General features: G+C 45.2%; 1 protein-coding gene across 1 annotated transcript in view; it reads left to right on the top strand.

Moving 5' to 3' along the window:
* Positions 1-15,201, top strand: part of LOC307215753 (sodium channel protein type 2 subunit alpha-like) — a 73,149-nt gene that overhangs the window by 31,720 nt on the left and 26,228 nt on the right. The window contains exons 13-18 of the mRNA XM_079975418.1: positions 619-969; positions 1,519-1,651; positions 2,476-2,714; positions 8,864-9,037; positions 9,897-10,253; positions 10,718-11,203. Coding sequence (XP_079831544.1) covers positions 619-969; positions 1,519-1,651; positions 2,476-2,714; positions 8,864-9,037; positions 9,897-10,253; positions 10,718-11,203 — 1,740 coding nt within the window. The remainder of the gene's footprint in view (positions 1-618; positions 970-1,518; positions 1,652-2,475; positions 2,715-8,863; positions 9,038-9,896; positions 10,254-10,717; positions 11,204-15,201) is intronic.

Genomic DNA, 15,201 nt, shown 5'->3' with positions numbered 1-15,201 from the left:
AAAGGGGGTACATTGGTTGCCCGGTATGATTCCCCCCCCCCAGCTCTCCTACCCCCACTATTAAGGTTGCATGGATTGAAACTTCCACAGGCAAAGCTCTCCTACCTGAGCTAGCATCCTTCCCAAGACCAGGGGAGATCTGGGTCTATGGAAGAATAAGCCAAGTTGAGTATCCTGAAACAGTGGGATGCGGGTGGTGATGTGGGTTAAACCACAGAGCCTAGGACTTGCTGATCAGAAGGTCGGCGGTTTGAATCCCCACGACAGGGTGAGCTCCTGTTTCTTAGTCCCTGCTCCTGCCAACCTAGCAGTTTGAAAGCATGTCAAAGTGCAAGTAGATAAATAGGTACTGCTCTGGCAGGAAGGTAAATGGCGTTTCCGTGCGCTGCTCTGGTTTGCCAGAAGCGGCTTAGTCATGCTGGCCACATGACCCGGAAGCTGTACGCCAGCTCCCTCGGCCAATAAAGCGAGATGAGCACCGCAACCCCAGAGTCAGCCATGATCAGGGGTCCCTTTACCTTTAAGTCAAAAGCAATTAAAACAACAACAACCCACAAGTGGTTCCAAATACTAACTGTGTTGTTGTTTCCCCTCTTCCCCTCCCCCACCCCCTCACAGTCTTTGTTGAGCCTTCGCGGCTCCTTGTTTTCCCCGAGGCGCAACAGCAGAACCAGCATTTTCAGCTTCAGAGGCCGAGCAAAGGACATAGGATCGGAAAACGACTTCGCTGACGACGAGCACAGCACCCTCGAGGACAACGAGAGCAGAAGGGACTCTCTCTTCGTCCCAAACAGACACAACAGTGAACGCCGTAACAGCAACACCAGCCAGGCGAGCCTGTCGTCAAGGATGGTGCCGGCGATTCCGGCGAACGGGAAGATGCACAGCACCGTGGATTGCAATGGCGTCGTTTCCTTGGCGGGAGCCCCTCCTGGGCTCATATCACCTCCTGGGCAGCTTCTGCTGGAGGTGAGAAGCTTCCTATTCCACTCTTTCGCATCTGGCATGTTTCTTACATCTTAGACCCCCGGTGGGAGACCTCAAGCTCAGGGGCCGAATGAACAACTCTGTCTGGCCCTCAGAACTCTCTCCAGGCCACACCCACCACTGGTTCATCTTTTCCCCCTGAGTTTCTTTCCTGGCTTCAATGTGCCCATGAACTCTTAATCATGCTTGTTGTTTGTCTGGATGGAGATAGAAGGGTGTATTTAGAAAGTAGACTACCGGGGTTAAAAGCAAAAATTACATTCATCGCATGTGCCGTCAAGTGGTAGCCCAGAATGGAATGTGAACCAGGTTTCCCCATCCCTGCCTTACACTATGATGCCTCTGTTTGTGTACACTGCCTCTGATTTTCCCAGATGGCTACCACCACCACTAAAGCACATGCAAAGTTGTGCGTATTGAACACCACCAAAAAACCTCAGATCTTGGTGTGATCATATATGTTGGGGGTCACATTTATATAGCTTATGGCTTGAGTTCCTGGAATTATATTGACCACAATTGTATTTTCAGGGTACCACCACCGAAACAGAAATAAGAAAAAGAAGATTGAGCTCTTACCAGATTTCGATGGAGCTGATGGAAGAATCTGCAGCAAGGCAAAGAGCCATGAGTATAGCCAGTATACTCACAAACACCATGGAAGGTACCCAGTTTGGGGGGGGGGGGCAGGAATATGTTTGGCCATGTATTGTGCTGATATCACACTCTTAAAAGAGGGCCACTTCTATTTTAGTGGAAAGTAAGCATTGTTAAGTGCTGAACCCTTAGGCATTCATTGAGCATTTCCATTATTTAGAGTGATTCAAGTTGATTCAGCCCTTGTAAAATTCCCTAATTTTGTTTCCACCTCCTTGTCAGGCAGCTGTTAAAATGGTTTTCAGGTGATTTTTGCATCGTCTCTACTGATGGCATGCCTGGCCTTCCTGGGTAACAGGTATTTCTGATGCACCAAAGAAGAAAAGAATCTTCCTGTTCTTGGTGGCATGAGAAGCAATTAGTTTGTACCAAAACTTGTGCCTCATCTACCTCATCTAAGTGCTAACGCTTCAAAATGGCAGTGGTTGGCAAACCAAGGGAAGACAATTGTAGCCTTGTGTACACGCCAGTCAGATTTTTATTGTTTGTGGGCAACGCCCATTACAATATAAATCACAAAACAACCACAATGGGCAATCCAATACAAGGGTAAGTAAAAGCATCAAGTTTTTGAATTACAAATAATCGAAACTTAAAATGATAAATCATTTATAGTTTTTTTTTAAAAATCCCCTTAGCAGTTTTTTTTTTAAAGTATCCTGTAACATTCTCCTTTTTAGCTAACAAACTTGCTAACGTCAGCCAGCAACCATCTAATTTTATAATAATCAGATAATCCTATGTAGTGTATAGTTCTGGCTGTTCATTGCAGAAAGCTGATTTATTTTTTATTTTTTTAACAAATATCTTGCCTATAAAATCTTTTTCCAGAACTTGAAGAATCCAGACAGAAGTGTCCGCCATGCTGGTATAGATTTGCAAACACATTCTTGATCTGGGATTGCTGGCCTCCTTGGCTAAAAGTGAAGCACATCATGAATTTGATAGTGATGGATCCATTTGTGGATCTTGCTATCACCATCTGCATTGTTTTGAATACGCTGTTTATGGCTATGGAGCACTATCCGATGACTCCCTATTTCAACCATGTCCTTTATGTTGGAAACCTGGTATGTGAACAATTATTTATTCACGTGATCTTATAATAGGAATCCTTAAGGCAATGTACAATGCGGTATACAAGAATTTTGAAATGTAACTCAATTAAAAAGAGAAGCCGAGTAAAAAGCAGTGGAATGTACCAGAATCGAGATGCACAGAATCCAGATATGTAGCACCATCTTGAAAAAAATTCCCTGAGTAACAGGGGAGATTTTCAGTGGCATTTAAAATTATCTGAAGAAAGTGTGCATGCACACGAAAGCTCATACCGATAACAAACTTAGTTGGTCTCTAAGGTGCTACTGGACAGAATTTTTTAAATATTGTTTTATCTAAAATTAAATCAGTGATGAGCATCACTGGGTTTCCCTGATGAAAGTTATTTAGCAAACGTGCTGTAAAGGTCCTGCTCCAAGATTACCAGGTTTAATCCCCTGGAGGAAAGGGCTGGATTTTCAGGCTCTCTTTATGAACCCCTCAGGTGTCCCCAAAAGTGGGTGGGAGAGCCCCCATTCAACAAATTCTCACTGCCATCCCAGAGCCCGAACAGGAGATCCTCTATGGACTCCAAAGAGGGTCTCCTCATGAGCCAGGGGTGCAGCGGGGCTTTGCTGAGGTCCTTCAGCCTCCTAGCTAACAGCTGGCATGTGGGAAAACCACGCCTCAACTGAGCAAGCCCCCATGCTCTTTGGGCTCGTTAAGCAGCTCAACTGAAGCGCGGAAGCCCCTCCCTGCCTCAGCTGAGCAAGGCCCACCCTGCTGAGGGAGGAGCTCGTTAAGCAGCTCAACTGAAGCGTGGAAGCCCCTCCCTGCCTCAGCTGAGCCAGGCCCCACGTTGCTGAGGGAGGAGCTTGTTAAGCAGCTCAACTGAAGCGTGGAAGCCCCTCCCTGCCTCAGCTGAGCCAGGCCCCACCCTGCTGAGGGAGGAGCTTGTTAAGCAGCTCAACTGAAGCGCGGAAGCCCCTCCCTGCCTCAGCTGAGCCAGGCCCCACCCTGCTGAGGGAGGAGCTCGTTAAGCAGCTCAACTGAAGCGCGGAAGCCCCTCCCTGCCTCAGCTGAGGAAGGCCCACCCTGCTGAGGGAGGAGCTCGTTAAGCAGCTCAACTGAAGCGCGGAAGCCCCTCCCTGCCTCAGCTGAGCCAAACCCCACGTTGCTGAGGGAGGAGCTCGTTAAGCAGCTCAACTGAAGCGCGGAAGCCCCTCCCTGCCTCAGCTGAGCAAGGCCCCCCCCTGCTGAGGGAGGAGCTCGTTAAGCAGCTCAACTGAAGCGCGGAAGCCCCTCCCTGCCTCAGCTGAGCCAGGCCCCCCCTGCTGAGGGAGGAGCTCGTTAAGCAGCTCAACTGAAGCGTGGAAGCCCCTCCCTGCCTCAGCTGAGCCAGGCCCCACGTTGCTGAGGGAGGAGCTTGTTAAGCAGCTCAACTGAAGCGTGGAAGCCCCTCCCTGCCTCAGTTGAGCCAGGCCCCACCCTGCTGAGGGAGGAGCTTGTTAAGCAGCTCAACTGAAGCGCGGAAGCCCCTCCCTGCCTCAGCTGAGCAAGGCCCCCCCCCTGCTGAGGGAGGAGCTCGTTAAGCAGCTCAACTGAAGCGCGGAAGCCCCTCCCTGCCTCAGCTGAGCCAGGCCCCCCCTGCTGAGGGAGGAGCTCGTTAAGCAGCTCAACTGAAGCGCGGAAGCCCCTCCCTGCCTCAGCTGAGCCAGGCCCCACGTTGCTGAGGGAGGAGCTCGTTAAGCAGCTCAACTGAAGCGTGGAAGCCCCTCCCTGCCTCAGCTGAGCCAAACCCCACGTTGCTGAGGGAGGAGCTCGTTAAGCAGCTCAACTGAAGCGCGGAAGCCCCTCCCTGCCTCAGCTGAGCCAGGCCCACCCTGCTGAGGGAGGAGCTCCTTAAGCAGCTCAACTGAAGCGTGGAAGCCCCTCCCTGCCTCAGCTGAGCCAAACCCCACGTTGCTGAGGGAGGAGCTCGTTAAGCAGCTCAACTGAAGCGCGGAAGCCCCTCCCTGCCTCAGCTGAGCCAGGCCCACCCTGCTGAGGGAGGAGCTCATTAAGCAGCTCAACTGAAGCGCGGAAGCCCCTCCCTGCCTCAGCTGAGCAAGGCCCCCTCCTGCTGAGGGAGGAGCTCGTTAAGCAGCTCAACTGAAGCGCGGAAGCCCCTCCCTGCCTCAGCTGAGCAAGGCCCACCCTGCTGAGGGAGGAGCTCATTAAGCAGCTCAACTGAAGCGTGGAAGCCCCTCCCTGCCTCAGCTGAGCCAGGCCCCACGTTGCTGAGGGAGGAGCTCGTTAAGCAGCTCAACTGAAGCGTGGAAGCCCCTCCCTGCCTCAGCTGAGCCAGGCCCCACCCTGCTGAGGGAGGAGCTCATTAAGCAGCTCAACTGAAGCGCGGAAGCCCCTCCCTGCCTCAGCTGAGCCAGGCCCACCCTGCTGAGGGAGGAGCTCCTTAAGCAGCTCAACTGAAGCGCGGAAGCCCCTCCCTGCCTCAGCTGAGCAAAGCCCCCCCCCCCCCGCTGAGGGAGGAGCTCGTTAAGCAGCTCAACTGAAGCGCGGAAGCCCCTCCCTGCCTCAGCTGAGCCAGGCCCACCCTGCTGAGGGAGGAGCTCCTTAAGCAGCTCAACTGAAGCGCGGAAGCCCCTCCCTGCCTCAGCTGAGCCAGGCCCACCCTGCTGAGGGAGGAGCTCCTTAAGCAGCTCAACTGAAGCGCGGAAGCCCCTCCCTGCCTCAGCTGAGCCAGCCCCCCCTGCTGAGGGAGGAGCTCGTTAAGCAGCTCAACTGAAGCGCGGAAGCCCCTCCCTGCCTCAGCTGAGCAAGGCCCCACCCCTGCTGAGGGAGGAGCTCGTTAAGCAGCTCAACTGAAGCGCGGAAGCCCCTCCTTGCCTCAGCTGAGCCAGGCCCCCCCTGCTGAGGGAGGAGCTCGTTAAGCAGCTCAACTGAAGCGCGGAAGCCCCTCCCTGCCTCAGCTGAGCCAGGCCCCACCCTGCTGAGGGAGGAGCTCGTTAAGCAGCTCAACTGAAGCGCGGAAGCCCCTCCCTGCCTCAGCTGAGCCAAGCCCCACCCTGCTGAGGGAGGAGCTCGTTAAGCAACTCAACTGAAGCGCGGAAGCCCCTCCCTGCCTCAGCTGAGCCAGGCCCCACCCTGCTGAGGGAGGAGCTCGTTAAGCAGCTCAACTGAAGCGCGGAAGCCCCTCCCTGCCTCAGCTGAGCCAAGCCCCACCCTGCTGAGGGAGGAGCTCGTTAAGCAACTCAACTGAAGCGCGGAAGCCCCTCCCTGCCTCAGCTGAGCCAGGCCCCCCCTGCTGAGGGAGGAGCTCGTTAAGCAGCTCAACTGAAGCGCGGAAGCCCCTCCCTGCCCCAGCTGAGCAAGCCCCCCCCCCCTGCTGAGGGAGGAGCTCATTAAGCAGCTCAACTGAAGCGTGGAAGCCCCTCCCTGCCTCAGCTGAGCCAGGCCCCCCCTGCTGAGGGAGGAGCTCCCCCTTGCCTCAGCTGAGCAGCCTTAACAAGCTTCTGACTGCCAAGGGGATGCACCCCCCAGCTCAAAAAGATCGCCTTTAGGCTGGGTCTTCTGAGGGAGGTGTGCACCGGCACCTTTTTCCCTAGAAAAAAAGCACGGGGGGGGCACTATTGCCGTGGTTTTGCCCCACTAGACACACCACTCCTGCCCCACAGGATAAAGGAAATGCTTGTGGACAGTGCTATTTTTCTGAAAAAAGAGGTGCCAGAATTCACCATGAATTCACCCTTGCTCTCCTATAGTGGTGCCCACCTTAGAGGTGCCAGAACTGAGTTCTAGTGAGTTCTAGTGAGTTCCGGCTGCAAAAAAAATAAATAAATAAAAATGGCCTACTTGTGGGTAACTAGAAATATCTACTTCAAACTTGTCACCGTCTTTCGCTTGAAAAAAAAGCTATGCACAATAAAGGAAAGTAGTTGCTAATGCCCTAAAAATCACTGCTGTTAACCAAACAGGTGTATTTTGTTTGGCCTATATAATTGTTTCCTGCTTGGCAGGGGGTTGGACTCGATGGCCCTTGTGGTCTCTTCCAACTCTATGATTCTATGTGTGCTTTTTAAAGTTTGATTGCACTGTGTTTGTTAAAATGAATAATCACCATCCTAATTCCACAGGTGTGGGTCTCCTTAGCAAAGCCATGGGGAAGACTAGCGGGAAATGACTATGCAAAGCTCTTAAACAGATGACTCTCTTTTCATCTGCCCCTATTACCTTCGCTTCTTTAGGCTCTCATTAATGAAAATGCGATTACGAATGTTATTTGACAATATTAGAGAATCTTAGCCCATGTAATCTAAGCTGCTTTGCAGAGATCATTTTTGGAGCAACACTTAGGCTTAGCCTATATAATTTTTTCACAAGCTGATTTAGTCGTGCTGCCATTGTTCCTGTGCAGAATTGTCTGCAACGCTGGAAAGTTTGTAGATCACATTGCCATCTCATTACCTTTGTTCAGTAAAACAAATTACTTAGGAACCTAATATTTCAAAAAGTGCTTTAAAATAAGAAAAAAGACCATCATAATAATGTTACCACTTTAGTAGTGTGGTGGTGGAATATTTAACAGTACCATTCTGATAATCCAAATTAATTCTAATATATCAGTGCCTGACCTGAAAGTCCCATTTATGTCCTCACATCCCCAGACAGAAATTATACCTTTATGGACCTTTCATTTTCCTAGAACACGAAACTATATCAGCTTTTAATGTGAAATACAAACACAAATAGAATAAATATTCATACCTGTGTAATTTAACACTGTTCAAGTTCCAGCGAATGACCTACTGATTTAGAGGTGCTGATTCAGAATGCATAAGAACAGCACATTTGGCTGGTGCCCTTAGTGCCAGATATAATTAGATCATGCCATCTATGCACACTGTATTATGTTCCACCCTTTTCTGTTATTATCATTATTACAATTGATTTATCAGCTGCACCATTGTCTCAAGGCGGTTTACACATGAAGTGTTCTAGGGGCCATCAAAAGTATTCTTAAATCCCCATTGTGGGTATCTTAGGGTGCAGGTGCAAGTGAGCGGTGCAGAAAATCGAAACGGACTACAGTACTCAGACCATTTACTTCAGCATGTGAGGTGTGACTTTAACCTTGCAATCCACCTATTTTCCAGTTAATTTAGGGCTGGTTCCCAAAGGCCAGTGAGCCTCGTGTGAGCGTTATCAGGAGTGTGCAGGATTGCTAGGTTCATATTCCAGAGGCACTTGCACAGAAACACTGATCACATCCATGCATGCCTTCCTCCAAGAACCCTGGGAATTTTCACATACCTACAATTCTTAGCACTCTTAGCAAGCTGGAGTTTGTGGTAACAATGAAATATTTGTGTTCCAGATCACTTGTTTTAAAACATATGTGGGAAACAGGTACGCGCTGTAGTGTACTCCCATCTGAAGCAGTCTTCATACAGTATTAACTTTAATTAGGGACGAGTGCTGGTTCACAATGTCCTCCCTGCTGGTACTCATTTAAAAACCTCAAGTCTTTTACTCTCTTAATCTCTTAACCTCATTTTGTTGGTTTCCATCCAAAGGAAGTTAATTTACTATTATTTGGTGGCCTGCTTTGTAGCTTGGCAATTGATTATGAGCCTTTTCCTTCTTCTCCTTTTCAGCCAAAGGAAATTATGATGAAAGTCCTTGATTACTTCTACGTAATTTAAAAATTAATCGTATTAAAATTAAGTGTTTTGTCTTTAACAGAAATACGTTAACTGAAGGGGCTTCAGAAGTGACAGGAGAATGTCTCCGCAGAAATGAAAAGTTCAAGCAAAAGTATTTTTTAAAATGACCCAAATGTTAGGGATATCAAAGATAAGAGCATTTTTCTGCTATGTTACCTGAAAATATCTGCCACCCTATTTTTTACTATGACAGCATTCCAGAATATGAAATGCAGTAGGATGTGAATAATATATAGAGAGAGATTGCTATCCTAATGCTGATCTAGCATTCATTCCACAGGATTACACAATGAGAGACCACCCTAAACTCACCATTTTAAAGTGGTGAGCCTCTTTGGAATCAATTATACTTCGTTCCAAATAATTTTTTTAGTTTGTAAACTTAGTATGCAATTGGGCTAGTTTAATTTAAAAGAACTCAAATGAAGTGTAAACTAATTCATTATACTTGCACTTAGGTCTTCACTGGGATCTTCACTGCAGAAATGGTCCTCAAGATAATAGCCATGGATCCTTATTACTATTTCCAAGAAGGCTGGAATATTTTTGATGGCATCATTGTCAGCTTGAGTTTGATGGAGCTGGGTCTTGCAAACGTGGAAGGGTTGTCAGTCCTAAGATCCTTCAGACTGGTAAATGTGCAAATAGTACCACACAAGTTTTCACATACAGTGGTGCCCCGCAAGACGAACGCCTCGCAAGACGGAAAACCCGCTAGACGAAAGGGTTTTCCGTTTTGGAGGCGCTTCGCTAAACGAATTTCTCTATGGGGTTGCTTCGCAAGATGAAAAAATCTTGCGAGTTCCCGCGGGGTTTTTTCGCTTCCCCCCCCCTTTCCTAAGCCGCTAAGCCGCTTATCAGCTGTTCCGCTGATAAGCCGCTTAACAGCTGATCGCTAAAAGCCGCTAGACCGCTAATAGCGCTAATCCGCTAAGCTGTCAATGGGCTTGCTTCGCAAGACGAAAAAACCGCTAGACGAAGAGAATCGCGGAACGGATTCTTTTCGTCTTGCGAGGCACCACTGTAATTCCCAGTGTTTATAGGCAGAATGCAATATTGGCTTCGGCGTATTTGAAAGAAACTGAGATCAAAATTTTTTACTGCTTTGAATTTAATAAGTATCGCTTGTGAAATTTGTTAACTGATTAGTAACTCCACCATGTTCCTTGAATTCATGCTTTAATCTAGTTTATAAAACGAATGTCATTCCAAAAGGATTTGACACATATACCAAATGTGAACTGATGGCTACTGTAGAAATGCTAATTGCAATGGAAAAAATATGTGAATGCAGTTATAAATGCTCAGTATGTGGCCTGTTTCTCATTCATTTCCTAAATTCCACTAAATGTATATAAGCAGCTTGTTCCTCCTTCTCTCTCTAAATTTTGACCAAATGTATTATGTTTTCATTTCTGAAGCTAAAATACAAAACACATGGAGAAGTATTTTGAGTAGTAATGATAATGTCTTATTGTTATTGTTTTCCAGCTCCGGGTTTTCAAATTGGCAAAATCCTGGCCGACGCTAAATATGCTGATCAAAATTATTGGCAATTCTGTGGGAGCTTTGGGAAATCTGACTTTGGTTCTGGCCATCATTGTCTTCATTTTTGCCGTGGTGGGCATGCAGCTGTTCGGTAAAAGCTACAAGGAATGTGTGTGCAAGATTGCAGAAGACTGTGAGCTTCCGCGCTGGCACATGAACGACTTTTTCCACTCTTTCTTGATCGTGTTCCGAGTCCTTTGCGGAGAATGGATAGAAACCATGTGGGACTGTATGGAAGTTGCAGGTCAAACCATGTGCCTCATTGTCTTCATGCTGGTCATGGTGATTGGAAACCTCGTGGTATGTAAATCAGGCTTTTTGAAAAGTATTAGGATGTCAAATAAACGCTGTTTTGTAGAAAAATCACTAGGGCAGAGTTTAACTCTGGGTCCTTATTAAGCTTTGCATAGTATTAATGTGAATGGTTTTACAAGGCTAGTTTTCTTGGAAGAACAATTTGGTCACAGAAGAAAAATATGTTATTCTAGTTTGCCATGAGAAAAACAGAGGAGAAACTATGTGTCGGAACAGAAGTGCTTCTCTGTCTATGCACATTATGTTTTAGAAAAAATGCAGCTGTACTTAGGATCTTCCCTATATAGGCTGAGAAACTTGTGTTTTAAAACAAAGCGGTCTATTGATTGGCCCACTGTGTATGTCTCCTTCCTCCTCCTCCTCCTCTTCCTCCTCCTCTTCCTTTGTTGATCTTCTTTTTCTGTACAATAGAAACCTGTATTGGTTTTGTTCTTTCCCCCACCGTTTAGGTACTGAACCTCTTTCTGGCCTTGCTTCTGAGCTCCTTTAGTTCAGATAACCTCGCTGCTACTGATGATGATAACGAAATAAACAATCTTCAGATTGCCGTGGCAAGAATTCAGAAGGGAGTAGATTATGTAAAGAAAAAATTACGAGAGGTTGTCGAAAAAGGCGTTGTCAGGAGGCAGAAAGCTGTGGAGGATATCAAAGCCCTTGAAGAACTAAGCAACAAGAAAGACAACTACATTTCCAACCATATGATGGTTGAAATAACTAGAGACGTTAATTACCTGAGAGATGGGAATGGAACCACAAGTGGTGTGGGCACAGGCAGCAGTGTGGAAAAATACATTATCGATGAAAATGATTATATGTCATTCATAAATAATCCAGGCCTTACTGTGACTGTACCAATGGCAGTTGGAGAGTCGGATTTTGAAAATATAAATACAGAGGAATTTAGCAGCGAATCTGAAATTGAAGAAGGCAAAGAGGTAGGATTTTATACACACACACATATATACACAAGCACATGTGAAATGAAGCTGAAAACTAATGAAAAATACAATTTTGAATGTATTTTATTGACATTGTCGTATTTCTCTGCACATGTAGCAGTGCTGCAAGATTAGGCAGTTCTTACTTCATAGCAACCTTCTTACTTCTTATTAGTTCCTTTCTTATTGTAAGTGTGTGTTTGGTTTATAATGGTGACATTTCTCCCATGGTGCGAAATTTTGAATGTGTGGGGGTCATGGTGCATGAGGAGGGGTCTGTTAATTTCCCTTCTCAGCTATGAGCCCACCCTGAAAATTCCCTCGCAGATCATTTAAAAACTTGGGGAAAATACTCCTACTAAGGCCAATAGGAGGTGATTCCCCCCCCCCAAGCCTTAGAGGGGAAAGGGCAAGGAGAGGGGGATAGGGACTGAAGGGGGAGACCCTACAGGTTGAATCAGACCTATGGGCTGACTTACTCCTGGTTTGCTTACTCCTGGTGTCAACAGTGCTGAGCTAGATGGATCTATAGCCAGTATAAGACAACTTCCTATGTCCCCATGTTCTCTTGCACATGACAGTCTTGCAACTCACCTTTCATTCTCTAGCAACAGAACATCAGGTTGAATGGTAGAAGTGCTCGCCTCATCTCCATGCTTTAGTTTGAAGAGTGCTCCCTAACTTTTACTAAGCAGCAGCATCCAATGGAAAAGCTCAGGGAATGTGTCTGTAAGGGTGTAGAGGAGCTGGAGTCAATGATGCCCCCTTGCCACACGCCTTGAGTTCCTTAGAGCATTCCCCTGGAAGTTGGTATTTAAAAAGCTGAACAAAAGTGGGGTGGGGGGGGGGAGAGAGAGAGGCTGTTAACTTAGATGTGAAAAAACAGCTCTGCCCTGCTTTCCTCACATCCGTGCTAATGGGAAACGACTGTTCAGACTATCACTGAAGCCTAAAAGAAAATGTAAAGTGGTTTTGAGGAAAACCGCACTAGGCAGAGGCCTACGGGAATGGGCTGGCCAGGATCCAAACCCTTCATGTGCAAACAGAAAGTGTGTCTGATCCACACATAGGAATACGTGTGTGTGTGTGTGTGTGTGTGTGTGTGTGTGTGTGTGATAGTTTGAGTAGCAGCCCTTTGCACCTCATTGAGTTCCATTCTGGGGGACCTTAAGCTTGCAGGCGTTTCAAGGTGCTTCCCATGAAGGAACAGAGAACTGCATCTAAAGTACTTGGGATTGCAGCTGTGCTGAATAACCCTTGAAGTATTTTATTTGATAGATTGCTACCGAAACATCAAGTACTCAAGTTCTTGAGTATTATTTAGTCACCTATATGAGTACTCCAGAAAAGATATATAATCAAACAAAACATTTTATGGAAGGGAATAAAATGACATAAATTCAGGAAAAATGAAGTCTGGATATCTATTTAGGTTCTGAGGTGATCTTGCCTTGGAAATGTATGGTTTTCACATTGGGAAAAGCTTTAAAGTATGGCATTTCCTATTTTAGACAGAAGTATCTCTTTTTGTCCCAATCTCTTGCTTCCATAGACTTGATTCTTATTATATGCAGGATTTGTAGTTTTTACTACTGACTGATTAAATACTTGGTGGTTTGGCGACATGCATAATTATTGACAGATTTTTATTAGAGCTGGCTGTATTCAGTGGGTTATCTTGACATCAAAAATTTTATTTGATTCCAGCATGAGTCAGAATGGCCAAAGAAATGATCTGCTAACATTATTATAAACTGCTAACTAATGTGACAATAATCTCAGTGAGTGGCATTGATGAATAGAAAACATAAATGAAGCCTAGCCAAATGAAGCCTACATCCTACTTTATGGAGGGCAGCCCTCTATTTGAAACGCCGTCAGAGGACACTCCTCTGTTTCAAGGCAACCTCTGTTCAAATGCCTGTCTGGTCCAAGTCTCCTTTAAAAATATTAAGGCATTGGTTTGCATCAAATTTGCAAATAACGTAAGTAAAAATCCAACAAGATCTCACCAAAATGGGGAATTCCTATGGCCAGTTATGCAAATAGCTACTAAATGTTGCTAAACCTTTCACCAGTAATTCTATACAGTGTGTTCTGGAAGCACTGGACATTTTTTAAAAATAAGATTATCTTTTAAAGTTTCAAAGCCAAAATGGTTTTTGTGCATTTGTATGCTGTATAATTTACTCTTACAGCTCTCTCTCTCTTTTTCCTGTACTCAATAATTTCTTGTAGTGGTTTCTTAACCAGTTATGTAACATTTATAAGAAGTGCACCACCAATTCCTTCCTCTAGACTATTCTCTCCATCATTCCTTCTCTTGTCATTAGATCTTTGGTCTTCTGGTCTTGAAGTACTATAGTTAAATGAATACATTGACTGGTTGAGAGCTGGGTTCACTTTCTTACCCAGTGACACTTCACCTCTTATTAGTAGTTTTGATTTTGATTTTTTTGAAAGGATATTTGTTTCCTAATACCTGGCTGAGAATATATTCTGTGCAGCTTGTTTTATTTATTTTCAAAATTTGCAATTTTATTTATCTTAAATTGGAGCGTAGCTGTGTCCAAAACTAATGGAAGTGTTTCTCCTTAATAGAAGCAATGTTGCTTTCTTCTTCTTTTCAGTTGTGTGGCTCAAAACTTTGAGGGTTGTGCAGGAGCATAACTTTCAAGATTCATACAATAGAAAGAGACACATTTAGTTTCACACATTCATTCCCCAGGCCCCTCCCCTGGAATTTTCATAATTAAGGTCAAGGGGAAGCCTGTCGAATTGAGAAGCTCCAGGACATCTTTGCAGAAAAGATCTGAAACAACAGCCCTTCCCTCAAAAAAGGAACAGCAGAGGTCTCAGTTACTGAGGAAAACAAACTTCTTGCCATTTCTATCTTTTTTCTGTCTTTGGTTCATCAGATCCTTCTGCAAGCTATTGATTACAGTGTAAAATGAAGAATGGTTAAGAAACCAGAAAGGGGAATAGAATAAGCCTTTTCTCTTTATGCTAAATAATACATTAATTTAGGCTGCAGTCCAAGAGACCACTGATGATGGACAGACCATTTTTTACCTTTTTTTAAAAAAAATATAATATTTATTGAAATTTTCCATATAATAACAGAACAAAAAGCAAAAATTAAAAAACACAAAAATATCCAAAAAAGAAAAACAATTAAAAAACACATAATATTTAAATAACCTTATCTTCTTTCACCTTATTTCTCAGACCTCCTCCCCCCTCCCCTTCTTGCATTCCAATTTATGTTATCTGCTCAACAAGTTCTTATTCTAATTAATTTAAAAAACCCAATTTTAACTTAATCTTAAACCTTTTTTCCTAAAGTCGACCCAAATTTCCCTTCCACAATTTCCCCACATTCCATAAAAATCGCAAAAGTTATAAAAAGAAAAAAGGACTTAACAGACTATATTTTAACACCCTTTGGATTCCCAAATCCCACCCTCCCTTTCCCGGTTTGATCCCCAAATCAGTATCCATCAGTCCATCAATTCTCAGCCTGGATCCCAAACTTCCGAGGCTCCTAAAACTCTTTCCTTTTCACTCTGCCGGATTTTTTGACCATCCTTTGTGTTCAACACCAACTCTCGGGGAAGATCTGTCCCAGTAATGACCATTTTTCTTCCAAGCAGGCCTCTAGATTTAAAAGTGGAGCTCAAATTTTGTTCCTTAAATTTTTTAAAACTGTATGTCCCAAAAGCTCCAACTTCCATCTTGATCTCACTTATGCTAACAGGCCTCTGATCTGCCTTGATCTTCCACATTATAGCTTCACCTTCATTTTCCACCAAATTTTCCACCACATCCTCATATGTCTCTTTTTCCACTTTCTCAAATTTATCAGATTTCTTTTGCCCAGCTGCAGCAACTTCTGTTCCAACTTCAAGGGCTTTTGGTTCCACGACAAAGGCTTGTATCAAGTCTCTTCCTGTTCTAGAAAGTTTATTTACTGCTTCATTCAATGTTGTCACCCT

Source organism: Podarcis cretensis (genome assembly GCF_951804945.1).
Source record: "Podarcis cretensis genome assembly, chromosome: 1".
Classification (NCBI taxonomy): domain Eukaryota; kingdom Metazoa; phylum Chordata; class Lepidosauria; order Squamata; family Lacertidae; genus Podarcis; species Podarcis cretensis.
This window is presented reverse-complemented; position numbering and strand designations above follow the sequence as displayed.